Source organism: Rana temporaria, chromosome 6, assembly GCF_905171775.1.
Source record: "Rana temporaria chromosome 6, aRanTem1.1, whole genome shotgun sequence".
In the NCBI taxonomy this organism is placed as follows: Eukaryota; Metazoa; Chordata; class Amphibia; order Anura; family Ranidae; genus Rana; species Rana temporaria.
Genome location: NC_053494.1, coordinates 187,513,703 through 187,534,484, shown reverse-complemented (window position 1 = coordinate 187,534,484; position 20,782 = coordinate 187,513,703). Strand labels below are relative to the sequence as shown.

At 41.0% G+C, this 20,782-nt stretch overlaps 1 protein-coding gene across 25 annotated transcripts in view; it reads right to left on the bottom strand.

The window, feature by feature from the left end:
• The window catches only part of NEB (nebulin), a 272,007-nt gene extending 260,380 nt beyond the window's left edge, over positions 1–11,627 (bottom strand). For 13 of the 25 annotated variants that reach the window (XM_040357970.1, XM_040357972.1, XM_040357973.1 and 10 more), the window contains exons 1-3: positions 11,542–11,620; positions 10,734–10,830; positions 9,110–9,167 (exon numbers count right to left, since the gene is read on the bottom strand). In XM_040357970.1, coding sequence (XP_040213904.1) covers positions 9,110–9,139 — 30 coding nt within the window. In that variant the 5' untranslated portion in view covers positions 9,140–9,167; positions 10,734–10,830; positions 11,542–11,620. Of the gene's footprint in view, positions 1–9,109; positions 9,168–10,733; positions 10,831–11,541 lie in introns of all 25 variants that reach the window. The other 12 variants (XM_040357978.1, XM_040357987.1, XM_040357983.1 and 9 more) reach the window with 2 other exon arrangements.
• Between the last annotated feature and the right edge of the window lie 9,155 nt (positions 11,628–20,782).

Below are 20,782 nucleotides of genomic sequence, written 5' to 3'. Positions count from 1 at the left end.
TATAACGTCCCTTTATCATTTATCATTGTCTGTATTTATTATCAGTACTTTCATGTTCTCATTAAAACAACCATTATTTTTTCCTCCGATTCATCAATGTCCTCATACCCTTTTCACCTTTTTCGCCTTTTTTGTTCAAAGACAACATAAAAGAAAGAGAGATGATGCTTCCAAAACTTTTCACCCCATTAAATATAGTACGAAAAAATGGTGATACATTTTTGCAAGACCAGTTTAGACACCCGTGCACATAGGCAACAATGACAAAAAAAAAAAAAAAGTCAAAGCATAAAAAAAAAGACAGGCTGCAAGTCTATAACTTGCAGAGAGCTCCAGAAAAGCCCAGCTCTGATTACACCTACTATTTTAACCAACATTCCATTTCAGTTTTCACATCCAGTAAATTATAGAAGCAGCCCTGTCCTCACACATTACGGATCTGGCCTGTAGACTGAATTATACGTGACCATTATCAGGTTCCAGTTGTTGGGACTGCTGGGTTCCTAGGAGAACATGCGATTTATCAGATTGTATCTAGGCAAAGCAACTCATTGATCTCAACCCAGATCCCAAAAAGGATAAATGAGAGACACCAGTGCTAAGACGTGTGCCCCTCTAGGTTAGTCAGGATCAGTAATATCCAAAAAGGTTGGTAACATGGTAGGATCGTGTAAGCCAAGAAAAGTTTACTTTATTATGCCATGGGGTTAAAATCCATGCTAACAGACCCAGCCTCAGCCTCACAGCTTAGACATAGCTGGGCCAAAAGTCAGAAACGCGTAAGTCTGTTTGCATGGAATTTAACCGATGACATAATTAAGGGTGTCCCAAAAATCTCCATACAAGGGAAAAATTAACAAACTCATATTATATTTTATATTTTTATTATTTTAAATTATTATTCATATTTTGTTAATATTTTGTAAAATTTTGTAAATAAAGCTACAATTTCCAATTTTCCCTTTGTATGGTGGCTTTTGGAAACCCCTGTAAAGTAAAAAAATAAGTGTTTACATGATCCTGCTATGTTGCATATTACAGATCAGATTGTATCCCTGCATCTCCATCCAATGTGTATTGCCAGCTTAATGCCTTACAGCCTTTCTGTATCTCGTATCTGTCAATGGTGAGTGAATGTAGAATTTATGTTGCCAGAACCACTAAAAGATATAAATAAATATATATATATATATATATATATATATATATATATATATATATATATATATATAACAAAAAATATATATAGTTTTATATAATATAATGCTTCATCCCAACAACTTTCACAAAAACTGCAGTGCCATCTTTGCCAACTATGTGTTGGGCTGATTGTTGGGACATTAAATATTATAATAGAAGCTATTTTGGCAAAATCCTTTAATTTGGACAGCCCTTTCTTCACCCCCAGAAGGGGTACAGGTTTCAGGCAGATCTTAATAGGAATGTCATGGTAAGTATTTGTAGATAGCAGGGTGTCGTATCCCATACATTTGGGCAGATGTCATTATTATGAACAAGCTAAATATATACAAAAAATTAGAAAAACACACCACTAATTGTATATCCCCCTTATGAATTTGGTGGGTGTAAAGGCGATACTTTGTATACACTGATATATACAATAAAGTGTTCATACATTTTAAGTGGATATACAACTAGTGTATATAATTTGCAGCTGGCAAATTTCCAAACCAATGGCAGCCAATCACATGCTGACCCTAATCTTTTTGTTTTATAAATGGCCGTATGTTTTTGGTTGTTATTGTGCAGGAATTATAATAAATACTAAGAAAGTTCTGTATTTGGATTGGGTCTGTGATTCAGATGCTACAACAAAGGAAATAAAGTAAGAATAAGAGTAACAGCAATCTCTGGTCACAACCTTGATCAAATATATCTGAGGAACAAAGTGCTGAATAGTAGTGATGAAATGTTACCCAAATTCACAATTACAGCTTGGCTGCCAAAAGTCTAGCCAAATTAAGATGGCCACAGACTACTTTTCTATTTATTTATTTTTCTTCATGAATTCCCCCATCTACGTAAATGTGGTGGATAGAAATATTCTCCCCATTGAAGCAATGGAGTTGATTTACTAAAACTGGAGAGTGTAAAATCTGGTGCAGCTGTGCATGGTAGTCAATCAGCTTCTAACTTCAGCTTGTTCAGTTAAGCTTTGCCAAAAAAAACATTTAAAAATGGAAGCTGATTCTAGGCAGAACTGCATCAGATTTTGCACTCTCCAGTTTTAGTAAATAACCCCTACTGCATTCTGACAACAGGGACTCTCTGCTGTTAGAGTATACTCATTGGCTGCAGCCGCTGATCGAGAAAATTTTGCCCACATTCCCGTTCAACAAAAGCCGATCATTAGATCTACTTATTTCAAGCAGGAGTGACCACAGCCACTGAACAGGACACATTTCGATCCATCTATATCCAGCTTAAAAGATCTAACATCTATTTTCAGATTGGTGTGGGATTTTGTATACAATGCCAAAAATATAGAAAGCCAAGGTCATATGTGTTAGGGTCACCATACACATTATAAACTCACTATATACCCCTTGTATAGTCAACTTTAGATTTAGCAAAACTAATTAATATAACAACCTACCTGATCTATCCAATCAATTTGTATCTAATCAGGCAGGCCCTTGCACTTCATAGTGGTTGGTAGATCTTAAGGGGTGTACAATCAGACTGGAACATGTGTGGTGATCTGTAATCCTTAAAGGGGTTGTAAAAGTTCATCTTTTATTTTCTAATTAGGTTCCTTTAAGCTAGTGCATGGTTGGTTCACTTACCTTTTCCTTCGATTTCCCTTCTAAATGTATTTTTTTTTCTCTGAATTTCTCACTTCCTGTTCCTCCTCAGTAAGCTGTTCTGGCTGACTAACCCCCGCTCGAATGATGGGGGCTAGCTTACTGAGGAGAAACAGGAAGTGAGAAATTCAGACAAAGAAAAAAAACATTTAGAAGGGAAATTGAAGAAAAAAGTAAGTGAACCAACAATGCACTAGCTTAAAGGAACCTATTTAGAAAATTAAAACCGAACCTTTACAATCCCTTTAATTTTGTTGGTCAACTTTTGATATTAGCTACCGTATTTATCGGCGTATAACACGCACAGGCGTATAACACGCACAGGCGTATAACACACACCCTAACTTTAAGGGGGAAGTTTCAGGAAAAAAACTTTCCACAGCCCCCTGCGTATAACACGCAGGCACAGTTTACCCTCTATTTTCAGGGTAAAAAAGTGAGTGTTATACGCCAATAAATACAGTAATTAGCATCATCACACTTGAGTATCACTTGGTATGGTTGGTCTGTGTAAGGATTATCATTAGTATGATAACAAGCTGTACTGTACTGCCCCAAGGTCAGACTTTAAAGGCACTTTGGACAACAGATGGAATATAAAAATATATTTAATTGATAACAATTCATAAGGCAAAAATATAACAAAAAAGATAAAGAGTTAAAAATACATATCACATAATGGACGAAAGTACATGGCGCAAATGAATATATGCACCACGTAAATAACAGTGAGCCCCTGTACGTCAACGCATTTCACTGTTTTGCTTCATCAGGACACAGCCAGGGGTTGTTGGAAAGAACGGGTCTCACTATCTTATCAGCAGAGTTCACTGAAGAATCCACTATGCATCAAGCGACACCATAATGTTCAGATATATGTGACCACTGATAAGTAGTCAACAGGCAGACTGGACACAACATTAGCTATGATGACTTTAAGGAGTTAGTCACTCTCCGTAAATTCTATCATACTTACCGATTGCAGGTCAGGTTGTTCATTGCTTATAAAAATGTGGTTCTGCCGAGCCAACGAATAGATAGATATATATATTATTTGAACCATACCACCCACTCCTCTCTTTTATTTTTGGTGTGTTTATTTTCCCCTTACCTACTTTGGAGGAATATTATTGCACTAATATATGCTTGGAGTGATACTTACCACTGGTCACATATATTTGAACATTATTTATGGTGTCGTTTGATGCTTAGTGGATTCTTCAGTGAGACCCCTTTCTTTCCAACAACCCCTGAATGTGTCCTGATGAAGCAAAACACGTTAACACACAGGGGCTCAATGTTTACTAGACATGTGCAAACTGGAATATTTTGTTTCGTTTTTTTCGTTTTCGTTTGGAAAATAAATTTATTTAGTTACTCCCGAAAATCGTTTTGATTTAATTCGTTTTTCGTTGGGGAATAGCTTTCGTCCGAAAATCCAATAATACTTGGTTTCTGTCGAATGGTCAAAAGAATATTCGACGGAACGTCGAATATTTTTGGTTTATGTCGATTGTTCAAACGAATATTCGACGGAACGTCAAATCTTTACGTCGAATCGTACATTTCCGTTCGAATATTCCACCTACAAGAATTCTAATGTTGTATGACTAGTAATAATGTTGAATCTATTCTCTACAATGTCAAATCTATTTTCTCATAAATCAAAATCTATTCTCTGTAATGTCGAATCTATTATTTCTATAGTGTCAAATCTTTTCTCTATAATGTCGGATCTTTTCTCTATGATGTTGAATATTTTCCCTATAATGTCGAATCTCTCTATATCGAATTTTTACCGCAACGAAAACGAAAATAAAGCATTTTTTATGTCGGATCTTTCGGTTTTCGTTTCTTGCACTTTCGTTATCGTTTGTTAAAACGATAACGAAAAAAACAGATTTTCGGACGAAAATGGATTCTAAAGAAAACGAATGCACATGTCTACTGTTTACGTTGTGCATATATTCGTCCATTATGTCATATGTATTTTTAACTCTTTATCTCTTTTGCTCTATTTTTGGCTTATGAATTGTTATCAATAAAATATATTTTTATTTGCCATCTGTCGTTCAAAGTGCCTTTAAAGTCCGACCTTGGGCAGTCTTTGCCCTTTTCCTCTTTTTTTAAATTAAAATTTTCAAAATATATGTGGCCATAGGCGTGCTCTCTTTCTATATTTATGATAACAAGCCATTCCAAGCTTTGGAAATGTATGGTACCCCATGCAGAGACTCTCCGACATGGTGGAGGATCTTGTGGTGCTTAATGCAGAATGTATACTTTTTTAATTGGAAGTCTACCCAGACTAATAATACTAGGTATGGGAGTTACTGACCCAAAGATCAGAGTTGGTCTTAATCCCACCATATGCTATTAAAATATGATTCTACAATCTCTGTACAATCTATTTTAGAGTTACTAGAACAATGTAATAGATAATATAATATTATATAATATAATAAATTATAAAAATGTAATGTATAAGAAAAAAAAAATATATATATATATATATATATATATATATACATACATATATATATACATATATATATATATATATATATATATATATATATATGCATGTATATATATATATATATATATATATATATTATAATAAAATATATTATAATAATATAAAAATGTATATAATAATATATAAATATAATTATTATTATTGTTATTATTAATATAAGAATATATTAGAATATAATACAATATATTTGTAAATATGTAATATAATATATAATATGTGTTAGAAAAGCTAAGCAACCAATGCAAAGAGTATCAAATCAGGCAGGCCCTTACAATCAGATTGTAATGTGTACAGTCAGCTTAAAGCTGGCCATACACTAGACAATCTGACTGTACAATCTCTGAAAAATCTCCTTATGGCCAGTTCACATCAGACGCAGTTCCGTTCAGTTCCGTGTGCTTTTTTTCTGCACAAAATGCATGCACAGTGTTTTCCATGTATTCCAATGGCTCTAGTTGGCTCTAGTTCACACCATGCAGTCAGTTTCCGGTCAGTTTATGCAACGGAAACTGACCGGAAACTGACTGCATGGTGTAAACTAGAGCCAACGAGAGTCATTGGAATACATGGAAAACTGTGTGCATGCATTTTTAGTGCAGAAAAAATGCACAAGAAACTGTACGGAACTGCGTCTGATGTGAACTGGCCCTAAGATTTAGCGAAATTATATTTGTATCCAACCTGGCAGGATCTTGCACTACATAGTTTACGGTAGATCTAAAGAAAATTGTACAAATAGATTGTATAGTGTATGGTGAGCATGAGCCAGACGCTGCACTATACAATCTGACTGTACAATTTGCTTTAGATCTGCCGTCATAGGTGTGCACAGTCTTTTGCATTAGGGTGTGCACCCCAAAGTTCAAACACACGTGCGCAGTAGAGCAGTGGATGGTGTCAGTAGGGATGAGATTGGTGTTAGTAGTTTTCTGTTTTTATTATGTTATTTTTTTATTATTATTTAAAAAAAAAAATGTTTTAAATATGACATTTAAAAGAAAAATGTAAACAAATAACAAAATAAAATGATAAAAACAAAAACATTTTTTTTTTTTTTTTTTTTACAATGTGTTATGAGCCCCATTGAGGTGCATTGGTGAAATAGCAGAGACAGGGACCTAGGACAGAGATTTTCCAGTCCCTTTCTCTGTAGCCTCAGCTGCCATTGGGGTCGAGCAGAGGGGAATCTGCATTGCACCGGCAGGGTGATTAGGGTGTGCCCGGGCACACCTGGCACACCCTGTTCGCACACCTATGTCTGCCGTAATTTATGTAGTAAAAGGACCTGCTTGATTGGCTACTAATTAAAAGAATTGCTTAGGTTTGTTTTCATATTACATTTTATAATTTGTGTAAAACTAAATGAGATGATTCAGAGGTTGTACAGATTGTATAGTGTATGTCCAGATCTATGTTCACCACACACATTACAATCAGATTACACAATCTCTTTAGGCTCTCTCAACACCAATGCAGTGCAAGGGCCTGTCTGATTAGATACAAATAGATTGCATAGATTATGTAGGTCCTCATGTTACAAAGTTTTGGAAAATCTAAAGTTGGTTGTACAGAGATTGTATAGCCAGATTGTAATATGTATGGTGACCCTTAGACCCCATTCACACCTGAGCGACAGCCGCGTTCGGCGGTAGCGGCGTATTTTGCCGCGGGTGTGAAACTTTCAATTTTTTTTTTTTTTTTTTCAAAAGTCTTCCCATTGCTGTCAATGGGAAAACGCCACTGTCGCCTGAAAAAAAGGGTCCGGGACTTTTTTTCAGGCGACAGGCGTTCAGCGTCTATGAGATGTGAACCATCTCCATAGACAGCAATGGGAATTCTCCCCTCTAGCGGCAGAAGCGTCCGGCGTCGGGCGTTTTGTCGCTCAGGTGTGAATGCAGCCTTAAAGATTTGCCAGAATACTGAGTAATTACTGATCTGACTCCAGTCTCAGTTTTTAAATGGCGGACTACACGTCTCGGATTTGGGTACGGACTTTACAATGTTCTTCAGGAAACGGTAGAGATATTGGGGCAGATCCACAAAAGAATTACGCCAGCGTATCTATTGATACGCTGTGTAATTTTAAAGTCCTAGCGTCGTATCTTAGTTTTGTATCTACAAAACAAGTTACGACGGCATTTTGGATCGATCCGACAAGCGTACGTCTTAGTACGCCGTCGGATCTTAGGTGCATTTTTTCCACCGGCCGCTTGGTGGCGTTTTCGTCGAATTCCGCGACATGTATGCAAATTAGCTAGTTACGGCGATCCACGAACGTACGTCCGGCCAGCGCATTTTTTTACGTCGTTTGCGTTCGGCTTTTTCCGGCGTATAGTTAATGAGGCGTACTCAATGTTAAGTATGGCCGTCGTTCCCGCATCAAATTTTAAATTTTTTTTACGTCGTTTGCGTAAGTCGTTCGCGAATAGGGATTTTCGTAGAATGACGTCACCGTTGTAAGCATTGGCTTGTTCCGGTTTAATTTTGAGCATGCGCACTGGGATACCCCCACGGACGGCGCAAAAAAACGTTGTTTACGTCGGGTCACGACATATTTACATAAAACACGCTCCCATCACATCCATTTGAATTCCGCGCCCTTACGCCGCCAAAGATACACTACGCCGCTGTAACTTACGGCGCAAATTCTTTGAGGATTTCGAAAAAAAAGTTACAGCGGCGTAGTGTATCTTAGATACGCTACGCCCGATGGAGAGAAGCGCCGATCTACCTGGATCTGCCCCATTTTTTTTGTCCCAGAAAGTTCATTATGAACATTGCTGTCAGGTTAAGGCTTTAGTCACGGCGTATAATTGCGCACTCTGTGTGAGGGTCGTGTTTACCTGCATGTGGGAGTATAGGTGTCCCATGGATCCCCGTGCACACAGTCCCATTCATGTCTATTGGGACGCAGTGGCTGCACTGGCACAGCTGCTCTCAATATGACTTCTGTTCGGGTGGGTGTGCATGTCCCTGACTACGTTTGTGGCCGTGCATCCGCATACATGTCAATTGGGAGCAGCCATGCGTCCCAAAAGACAATAACGGGACTGCCTCTGCGGCCTGCAGGGATATACAGAAAAGCTGTTTATCCCCTTTAGGTAAATATGGCCCTCGCACAGAATGTGAACAAGGCCTAAAAATCACAGCAATCGTTATTTTATTCAACAATAACTAGGCCTAGAAGTGTGAAGATTACTGGGCAACTGTGTGCTAGACAACATCCGTCATACCAACCTTTTTCTAGAAATGACCAAAGTAGGCCCCTATAGTATATATACATGTGATCACTACCATATAGATACATGTAGAAATGGCCGTATTCAGGGTGCTTCATGAGCTCATTGACTGGGCCCACTTCCCCCTTATCCCCAAACCACACCGGACATACTGATCACAGCAATGCCAGTTCAGACTGACAGCCAGTGTGACTACGCCACCCTGGGAATGACACATACCTGCCATATCTATGTATGTGACCAGATCTGCTGACTAAACGGGTATCAGAGTACACGGCCATCACACTATCTGCACCAAACCTGTTACGTGAGGTAGCTAGATGAATACTACATGTGTTCACCCCGGGCTATAAATAAAGTTTTCATTCATTGGAATGCAGCATTCTCTCCATTAATTCACCGTTCTGTAAACATCTCCAGAAACCACCAACACAATGGAATCCAGTCACCTCCCTCACAATCACACAGACCATAGGCAGCCATTTACATTGCTTCATATACCTTACCTCATACTCAACTTCCTCGTCATCCGCCATGATGAGGGTTCTCTCTGTCACCTACAAACTGAGGAGAGGAGATAACGTTACATGGACAGAAATAGAATAATGGACGTACAGAGAGAGAGATAGATAGATAGATAGATAGATAGATAGATAGATAGATAGATAGATAGACATATATGTTTACATACAGGTATACAGTATAAAGGGTTATGAGTTAAATATATGCTATCTATCTATCTATCTATCTATCTATCTATCTATCTATCTATCTATCTATCTATCTATCTATCTCAATCCTTCTATTTATATATACCCATATCTATCAATATCTATCTATCTATCTATCTATCTATCTATCTATCTATCTATCTATCTATCTATCTATCTATCTATCTATCTAGCTATCCATCTGTCCATCTACCTATCTATATCTATCAATTCCATCTATATCTATCTATCTATCTATCTATCTATCAATCTATCTATCTGTTCATCTACCTATCTATATCTATCAACTCGTCTATCCATATTTATCTATCTATCTATCTGTCTAATTGCATATATATATATATATATATATATATATATATATATATATATATATATATATATATATATATATATCCATCTACCTAATAATATCTATCTATCTATCTGTTCATCTACCTATCTATATCTATCAACTCGTCTATCCATATTTATTTATCTATCTGTCTAATTGCATATATATATATATATATATATATATATATATATATATATATATATATATATATATATATATATATATATATATCCATCTACCTAATAATATCTATCTATCTATCAATCTATCCATATTTGTTTATTTATTTATTTATCTGTGTCTAATTACCTATTTCTATCTATCTATCTATCTATCTATCTATCTATCTATCTATCTATCTATCTATCTTTATCTATCTGTCTAATTACCTGTCTATATCCATCCATCTACATATCTATATGTATATATCTACCCATCTACCTATATCTATCTATCTATATATCTATCTATCTATCAATCAAACTAACCATATTAATCTATCTATCCATAAATCTATCTATCTACCTTATCAATCAATCTATGTATATGTATCTATCTATACATCTAATTACCTCTATCTATCTATCTATCTATCTATCTATCTATCTATCTATCTATTTGTATCTATATGTCTAATTACCTGTCTATATCTATCCATCTACATATCTTTATGTATATATCTACCCATCTACCTATATCTATCTATCTATCTATCTATCTATCTATCTATCTATCTATCTATCTATCTATCTATCTATCTATCTATCTATCTATCTATCAAACGAACCATATTAATCTATCTATCCATCGAATTATCTATCTATCTTATCAATCAATCTTTCCATATTGATATATCTATCCATGGAATGATCTATTTATCTATCACACACATATACTAATGTAAAGTACAGATGAATATGTAAGCACACACTAATATATGCAGTAAATAAAATATCACATAAAAGAAAATGGACAGACGGGTCTACACACACAAATACAGAAATAATAAGTATGACGTCATTGATGAGACTGATCACATAAAATCACAAGACTGATAGTAACCTTATGGTAACAAGATTATTTGCGTTCTGAACAGCATGAGCCTGTACTGTGGATCCCTGTCCCTGTATTGTTTCTGCAGATTGGTTTTGGACCAGACCTGAAAAATATCAAAATTCAAGTTTTTTTTTTTTGTTTTGTGAATGTAACAGAAGAGACAAGAGCATGGGTGGCGTGGAATGTCTAGATGGGCCTGTCAAAGCTTTTCTCTCCAGGTCTTAGAACAGTGCCTGGGATCCCAGTCCCCAAAGTTAGGCGATGAAGCCTTCCAGCAGCTGCTCCGAAGTTATGTGACATCTAATACCGCCGGCTGATTGGCTGGATTTGTTTAGCCAGTTCAGCTGTAATACCTTCTGAGGCAACTGAAGCCCACTAGTGCAGGTTAAATATAGGAACGTGTAATGCTCTCCCCTTTTTAGTGCCAAGCAAAAAATAACAAGTCGAATCAGAAATATACATTCCCTATAATGTATGAAATAATTATGAACAGCGCTGTGCCAAATTTTGTATGGATTTCCCAATGACATCAACAGACACAGCCTTCTAAGGTCACTTATTATACAATGTCACAAAGTCAGTAGACGATATCGGTAGATTTAGCAGTATGATGGTACATCACAATACAGTGGAAAGGAAGAACAAAATTGCAAAGACACCACTGGGAAAGAAAATGAGTAGACAGGTTCTCACACTACATCCCAACTTGCTATTGTCCCAGTTGAAAAATGTCCCAAGCCACTGAGCTATGGTCCATACAGATCATAGACTAGTCCTGAAAAATACAAAGAGGAGGTAAAAAAAAGACTCTTACCAGTGACTTTTAATTAATTCCCTTAGCAGCAAAGCCTCCAACTCTTCCCTCCTCAGAAACGCTGGTCAAGAGCAAAGCAAATGCACCAACTCCGAAATTATCATGTGCCCCCTGCAGCCAATCCCCAAGTAGCTTGCTCAGGTTTCAGATGCTAAATATACTTCCTGACCCTTTTGAAGACCACCTGTTCAGCAGATCCATGGAGAACAGGGCTAGTCATTTTCATTCTGGGCGAATCATAACATGTGAGGATACATCCAGACACTTTAGTAGTTATATTTTTGTTTACTGCGTCATTGTCAAAATGTTATATTTATGTTGTGGGGTGTAAAAAAAATCCACTTGTAGTTGTATAACATAATATACAACAAAGTTTACATTGGGATTTTTTTTTTTTTTTTTTACTTTACTCATTTGCGGTTACTTTTCTTTTTTTAGTATTATTATTTATATTTTATAGCCAGTTTAGTTAGAGCCGGTTCACACAGGGACGGCACGACTTGACGAGCGACTCGGCAAGGCGATCTGCCCACGACTTCAGAGGCGACTTGCAAATTTACTTTTTTACTTTTTTCAACTATACATTTTTATTATATCAAAAAAATAGTACATTCATACAGCAAAAGCATAAATGACAGAGTTGCAATGAATATTTTATTAGTTTATAGTGGAATTTTTTGTTTTTATTTATTTTACTTTTATTTTTTTAAAGTGTATTTTGTGCGTGTACTCGAGAGAGGAGCCGGTCTGCAGGAGTTGGGAGTAGGCAGGCCTCCCCCAGAGGCAATCTGCCACCTTTCTCCATGCCCGGGGTGGCAATGGCGGGTGTGTAGGGGGGTCCTCCCACACAGCCCGCCCAACCTGCTCTGCTTTAAGGCCCAACGGGGCAGAGGGACTCCCTATAAGGGAGTGAGAGGATCTAGCCTTCTCAACCAGCCCCGTTAGTCCTTTTCCTCTCTTTTTAGAGACCGCGTGGTCAAAGTGCGTGCATGTTAACCCAATTTCGAGTGCGTGTAAGTGTGGTGTTTTTTTGTGGGAGGGTGGTGGGCGTACTAAGCGCAGGCTTACCTCGCATAGCACACCCACCGGGAGCCGGGCTGAGACCACGAAACTCAAATTCACATGTAGCCGAGACTGGGATCTGAACCCCTAGCTGCAGAGGTGAATGGCTTTGTCAGTGCAGTGCCAATCGCGTTGAGCCACCGCAGCTCCCCTTTTATTTTTATTTATTTATTTATTTATTTTTACTCTTTCTATAGTACAGGCTGTACCATTACTTATCGTGATGTCCTTCCAGTCCTACAGTTAGAACCCAGATGGGGTAGGCTGGTTTAGGTCATCAAGGCCCGTACGTACCATGTTTATAAGCATGGCTTTTACAGTTCTGATTGTATCTCTGCTGTTTTGTTTGTACTGCAAAATGACTTCTTGTATTGAAGTCAATGCAAATCGCCCTGAAGTCATCCCAAAGTAGTACAGGAACCGTTTTCTAAGTCGGAGCGACTGAGTGGTTCCTATTAGAACGGTTCCATTGTACAGAACGGAGCGCGACTTGTCAGACGGCTAAGTCGCCTGATGAGTTGCGCCTATGTGAACTGGCTCTAAGACCCCATTCACATGCCTGAAGCTCAAACAAGTTCTGGGACTTTTTTTAGGCAGATTTAGGCATTTTTCTGCTTTTTACATTGACCCAACCATGACACTACCTGCCTGGAGTTTGCATGTTCTCCCTGTGCCTGTATGGGTTTCCTCCCACACTACAAAGACATGTGCCGTTCTTTTGAATGGCACAAATGCGGCGACCTCATCGACAACAAAGAGCATGCGCTTGTCACATTCGATGCCGTCACCGCCATCTTGCTACACCCTACCTATGCCTTGGAAGCTCCCGCGCATGCGTCAAAGTCATTTTGAGCATGCGTGGGTTTCCACGGCAACAGGTAAGTATACAGATGCTCGGGTTTCTCGGCAGGAAAACACTGCCGAGAATCACAACGAGAAAATAGAGAGCAGGTTCTCTGGTTTCTCTGCGAGATTCTTTGCAGTTTTCATGACGGGAAACCTCAAAGCCTCGTACACACGCTCGGTATACTCGGCAGAGAGCTCTGCCAGCAGTTGTCTTGCTGGTTCTTGTCGAGAAAACCGAGCGTGTGTACGAGGCTTCAGTCTGTAGGGTTCAATATTGAGTTGGCCCACCCTTTGCAGCTATAACGGCTTCAACTCTGTTGGGAAGGCTGTTCACAAGGTTTAGGAGTGTGTCTATGGGAATGTTTGACCATTCTTCCAGAAGTGCATTTGTGAGGTCAAGCATTGATGTGGACGAGAAGGCCTGGCTCACAGCCTCCGCTCTAATTCATCCAAAAGGTGTGCAAAGGGTGGGCCAACTCAATATTGAACCCGATGGACTAAGACTGGGATGCCATTAAAGTTCATATGTGTGTAAAGGCAGGCGTCCCAATACTTTTTGTAATATAGTGTATGTTAATTGGCAGGAGTAAAAAAGGATCTTAGTTGCAATTTTAGTAATTATTTTGATTGTATTTCTATTAAAAAGTTAGGGGCAGATTCACATACAATTGGACAGGCGCAGCGTATCAGAGATACACTACGCCGCCATATCTTACCTGGCGGAAATTCGAATCCAGGAAGAATTTGCGCCGTAAGTTACGGCGGCGTAGTGTTTTTCTGGCGGCGTATTTGAAATTGGGCGGGTTGGGATCGGGTTTAATTCAAACGAAGCGCGTACCCGCGTCGAATGAAATGCGCATCGTTCCTAAATTTCCCGCCGTGCATTGCGCTAAATGACATTTTAACTTAGACGTGATTTACGTCCATCCCTATTCACGGACGACTTATGCAAAAAAAAAAAAAAATTCTAATTTCGACGCGGGAACGACGGCCATACTTTAACCCCTTAACGCCCGCCGCACGACTATTTACGTCCTCAAAATGGCACGGACAGGCAAATGGACATATATATACGTCCTTGCCTTCTAGCGGGTGGGGGGTCCGATCGGGACCCCCTCCGCTGCGTGCGGTGGGCGGATTCCCTCGGGGAGCGATCCGGGACCACGGCGCGGCTATAGCCGCTCCGTCGCGATCGCTCCCCGGAGCTGAAGAACGGGGAGATAAAACTATCCCCTATTTTGTAAACGCTATAAATTTTGCGCAAACCAATCGATAAACGCTTATTGCGATTTTTTGTACCAAAAATAGGTAGAAGAATACGTATCGGCCTAAACTGAGGGAAAAAAAATGTTAATATATGTTTTTGGGGGATATTTATTATAGCAAAAAGTAAAAAATATTGCATTTTTTTCAAAATTGTCGCTCTATTTTTGTTTATAGCGCAAAAAATAAAAACCGCAGAGGTGATCAAATACCACCAAAAGAAAGCTCTATTTGTGGGGAAAAAAGGACGCCAATTTTGTTTGGGAGCCACGTCGCACGACCGCGCAATTGTCTGTTAAAGCGACGCAGTGCCGAATCGCAAAACCTGGCCTGGGCATTTAGTTGCAAAATGGTCCGGGGCTTAAGTGGTTAACATGGCAAGTCTATCTATACGCCACAAAATAGCAGCTTTAACTATACGCCGGAAAAAGCCGACTACAGACGACGTAAGAGAATGCGACGACCGCGCGTTCGTTCGTTCGTTCGTTCGTGGATTGTTGGAAAAAGCTAATTTGCATACCCGACGCGGAAAACTACGCAAACTCCACCCAGCAGACGCCAAAGTATTGCATCTGCGATCCGAAGGCGTACGAAGCCGTACGCCTGTCGGATCTTACCCAGATCCTGTCGTATCTTGGTTTGAGGATTCAAACTAAAGATACGACGCAGGAAATTTGAAAGTAAGCCGGCGTATCAGTAGATAAGCCGGCGTACTTGCTCTGTGAATCTGCCCCATAATTGTTAATAAAATTAATATGAAATGTTTAATTGTAAAAATTGTAAAAAAAAACAAGCAATGCAATTAACTAATGTTTTATTAAAATGTGCATTTCTGTATTGAAAATATTTTTTCAATGAAAGCTAAAACTATTTCTAGACATTTAAAAATAAATTTACTACTAATAAAGTGTGTCCTTTATTATGAGTCTGGTTTCTGTTGGGTTTGATATTATTTAGCTTATACATAACAGTACAGCTGAACATCTAGAACTGAGAGCTACCATTCTATCTGAAGTACAGTTCTCACGGGAGGTTGCTTGCGCTGTCTGCATCTTGTCCATTCAGGAGACATCTTGGATTCTTTCAAGTGAATACAAGGTCTTCTGTGATTGGGGGAGGTACAAATGAATGTCAGGCCCCGTACACACGACCGAGTTTCTCGGCAGAATTCAGCCAGAAACTCGGTCGGAGCTGAATTCTGCCGAGAAACCCGGCGTGTGTACACTTTCGGCCGAGGAAGCCGACGAGTTCCTCGTCGAGCCAAATAGAGAACATGTTCTCTATTTCCTCGTTGTTCTATGAGGAAAGTTGGCTCGCCGAGATCCTCGGCGGCTTCACACAGAACTCGACGAGCAAAACGATGAGTTTTGCCCGTCGAGTTCCTCGGACGTGTGTACGGGGCCTGAATGTTGAATGCATTAAATGGTCACTAAAGGAATTTTTTTTTTAGCTAAATAGCTTCCTTTACCTTACTGCAGTCCTGATTTCATGTCCTCATTGTTCGTTTTTGCTTTGATGTTGCTGTAATTCCTCCTCTGTTCTGGACACTTCCTGGTTGTCTGTTTCCTGATCACCACAGTACTGGGAGATTACTCACTGTGGTGACTAATCAAGGAGGTGTGATTACTGTGTGTCAGCACCAATCCAGTTTCGTTTTACAAAGCATCATTGCCCTCTATTGGCTCTCTTGCTCTGTTACTCAGCAAAAACGAAACTAAACTGTAGTTACATTATATGATTGTTTTTTATCTATTTTTAATAATTGTTAAAAGGAATCAGTTAACTATTATGTCTCTATACCCTGTAAACAGTAATTTCAGCAAAAAAATGTTTTTCCTTTAGTGACCCTTTAAGGTAAAAAATGTTTAGGTATAAGTATCCCCCCTCGTCCCCTCCTTTCACCTACCTGAGCCCTCATTCTATCAGCGCTGTGCCCGTCTGCAGCTCTTCTCTCCCCTCTCTAGGGCAGCACAGTGGTGCAGTGAGTAGCACTTTCGCCTAGCAGCAAAAGGGTCGCTGGTTCGAATCCCGACCACGACACCATGCCTGGAGTTTGCATGTTCTCCCTGTGCATGCGTGGGTTTCCTCCGGGTACTCCGGTTTCCTCCCACACTCCAAAGACATGCTGGTAGGTAAATTGGATCTTGTCCAAATTGGCCCAGTGTGTATGACTGTGTGTCCCAAGCTGTCAGGGCACAGACCTTTTGCGGTCACTTTCCCCACTTGGTTCTGGATGGAGTTGAACCTGGGATCTCGCCGTTTCAGGTCCGGCTCTTTGTCTCTGAGCCACTGCTCAGTTCTATTCTGTGTGCTGTCCATTGGAGCCTGGTTTTGAAACCTGTACTTCTGTGGACCAATCAGTGGCCAGTGCGGCCTATTTAAGCCAGCCCCTTCCCCTTTGCTAATTGCTGGGTCGTTGTCAGCTTTACCTTGTTTGAAACACCTTGAAGAAACCTGAACCTTTACCTGTTTGACCCGGATCTGGACTTGACTACTCTTTTGCCTTCTCCTGCACTTGACCCCTGGATTGTTTATTGGACCTGCTGCCGTCTCCACTCCCTTTGACCATTGGCTTACTGACTTGGACTCTCTGCCTTCCGGAACCCCTGACCATTTGGCTTGCTTCTTGGATATCCTGTTGTCCTGACCTGAACGGGCTCTCAGCCTTCTGGACTTTGTTTTGCACCTGTATCTCTGCTATATCTACCACAGCTCCCCTGGTGTCTTCGCATCACATCTCCAGTGATTCTCGTATTACCATCTTCCGCTGCTGGTAGCCGGTGCCTCTTTGTGCCCCTCCTTGCTGTTACCACCTCCAGGGGGTGAGGTGCACAGAGTCGCAAAGGTAGCCGCCCTCGGCATCTCGGCCTCGGTGAGTACTTACCTTAACGGTCCTGACAGTATGAACCAGCCATTATGTCTGAGGCCGACAGGGCATGCTCACCTTTTGAAACCCTGTGCCAACAGGTGTCTGTTTTGACGCTGGCAGTTCAAAACTTGCAAGAAGGTAAACCCTTGCATAATGGACTAACTAATGTTATGGAGTCCGCAGACTTATACAAGATGCTCTCCTCCCTGGCTCTGCAAGTCTCCAGCCTGAACCATACTATTCAGGAATTACAACAGGAGGTCCAAAAATTTAAAGAGACAACACGCCCAGCCCCGGAATCTGTATATTATGAGCCATTTGTTCTTATGCCAGAAATATTCGATGGGAACCGTGCATCCTTCCTGTGCTTTCAAACCGATTGTGAGCTGTTGTTCACCCTCAGACCTAGGACCTATGCCACGGATTATATTAAGGTTCGAGCCTCCATCAATTTGCTAACAGGGCAGATCAAATCGTGGGCTCATCTGCTGTTGCAGGAAAAGAGTCCAGTCTTGGACAGCTGGGAGACGTTCATGTCTGCGCTGGACTCATATATTTCTGTTTCCAAGAAGACCAGCGCTCCCAGGTCTGCTCTTAGTTCACGGGGCCTACGGGTACCCAGGGTTAGGAAGCCCCAGTGCGGTTATGACACCCAGCCAGCCCAGTGTGTGCCAGATTATGAAACCCTGTATGTGCCCAGCCAGGAAGCTTCCCCATCACAAGGTCTTGATATCTCTGTGGATGCTCACATGCCTACCTTGGAGGAGGAAGAACCTATGCAGATCGGGGTCATCCGGTCCAGCCTATCTACGGCAGAAAGAGAGCGGAGAAGAGCCCATGGACTTTGCTTTTATTGTGGTGCTAGCGGGCACCTTATATTGCTTTGCCCAACTCGCCCACCTCGGCCAAAGCTTCTTCAGGTGGGTACTATTGGGAGTTTCTTCTATGCCTCAGAATCTGTACCTACCTTTCCAGTATCCCCAGTTCCAGTGTCTTCAGTTCCTGTGTCTTCAGTTCCTGTGTCTTCAGTTCCTGTGTCTTCAGTTCCAGTGTCTTCAGTTCCAGTGTCTTCAGTTCCAGTGTCTTCAGTTCCAGTGTCTGCAGTTCCAGTGTCTGCAGTTCCAGTGTCTGCAGTTCCTGTGTCTTCAGTTCCTATGTCCCCAGTTGAAGTTCTCCCTCCAGACTGCATGTATGCCTCGGATGGTACTATGGTCCGTAAACAGGATCTGGTAATATTTGAACAGGCCTTACAAGCAAGGAGGGCGCCCTCTACCAGAACTTCAGGATCAAAGAAGCCAAAAAAGAAAAAGTAAAGATCTACATGCTCCCTGTTTGATCCATCAGGAGCATCCAGAACTAGTGGACAGTTTGGGCGTCCGGAGTCCGCCCCTAGGGGGGGGGCACTGTCAGGGCACAGACCTTTTGCGGTCACTTTCCCCACTTGGTTCTGGATGGAGTTGAACCTGGGATCTCGCCGTTTCAGGTCCGGCTCTTTGTCTCTGAGCCACTGCTCAGTTCTATTCTGTGTGCTGTTCATTGCAGCCTGGTTCTGAAACCTGTACTTCTGTGGACCAATCAGTGGCCAGTGCGGCCTATTTAAGCCAGCCCCTTCCCCTTTGCTAATTGCTGGGTCGTTGTCAGCTTTACCTTGTTTGAAACACCTTGAAGAAACCTGAACCTTTACCTGTTTGACCCGGATCTGGACTTGACTACTCTTTTGCCTTCTCCTGCACTTGACCCCTGGATTGTTTATTGGACCTGCTGCCGTCTCCACTCCCTTTGACCATTGGCTTACTGACTTGGACTCTCTGCCTTCCGGAACCCCTGACCATTTGGCTTGCTTCTTGGATATCCTGTTGTCCTGACCTGAACGGGCTCTCAGCCTTCTGGACTTTGTTTTGCACCTGTATCTCTGCTATATCTACCACAGCTCCCCTGGTGTCTTCGCATCACATCTCCAGTGATTCTCGTATTACCATCTTCCGCTGCTGGTAGCCGGTGCCTCTTTGTGCCCCTCCTCGCTGTTACCACCTCCAGGGGGTGAGGTGCACAGAGTCGCAAAGGTAGCCGCCCTCGGCATCTCGGCCTCGGTGAGTACTTACCTTAACGGTCCTGACACAAGCGTGTCATGATCCTACGGGGAAAAATGACCACACCAGCCAAGCAGACTCTGGCTGGAAAAAGCGCCCAGAGGCGATTCAGTTCGCATGAGTTGCGCTATACAAGTCATTCATTCATTCATTCTCTTCTTGGTCTGAATGGATTTCCTGAAGGCAGCATTAGCCATTGGCTCCCGTTACTGTCAATCAAAGCCAGTGATGAGAGAGCGGGGGTGAGGCCAAGTCCCGCTGTCTGTGTCAATAGATGCAAACAGCGAGACTTGGAAATGAGCCCACATGAGTGGAGCCAGGAGCCAGGAGCACCAGCGGGGAGGGGAGGATTGAGCTGCTCTGTGTAATTCCATTGCACAGAGCAGGTAGGTGTAAACCTGTTTATTTAAATACAAAAACAAGTTACATTTACAACAATTGATAACATTATTACACATGTGGTTAAAGCCTCTTTTATACCAGCAGCAGTCTCTTCTTGTCCTCTCACTTCTGAAAGTGAACTATGGTGAATTACTTTTCAGAGGGTGGTAAGGTAGTGTCCCCCAGGGGGATTTTGTAAGTAATTACCATACCACAAGTGTTTTCCAAGTCAACACACACCGTATACTAATGGTTACCAACTTGCAAGTTAAAAGGGACCTCAAATGTGGCCTCTAATGTCTCAACATATAGGGCCGCTGATAGGCCAATACAACTGACCCTGTTGTACTGGGCCCTACCAACAGGGGAGCCCAGGCAACCTGAACAGATGACTAATTAATGTAAAAAATAAATAAATACTCCAGCCATGATTGATCATAGTTCATTGGACATCTGCACCCAACGGCATAATCTGCAGCACATTACAGCATTGGCGGCATGGGTGGCACTGTCTGCAAGTACTAAATGCGTTATGGGATATAACGCATGTGCTGCCTGTAGAGACAGTGCCACCCATGCCGCCAATGCTGTAATGTGCTGCAGACAGTGCCACCCATCCCACCAATGCTATAATGTGCTGCAGACAGTGCCACCCATGCTGCCAATGGCATTATGCCATTGGCGGCATGGGTGACACTGTCTGCAGCACAATATGGCATTGGCGGCATGG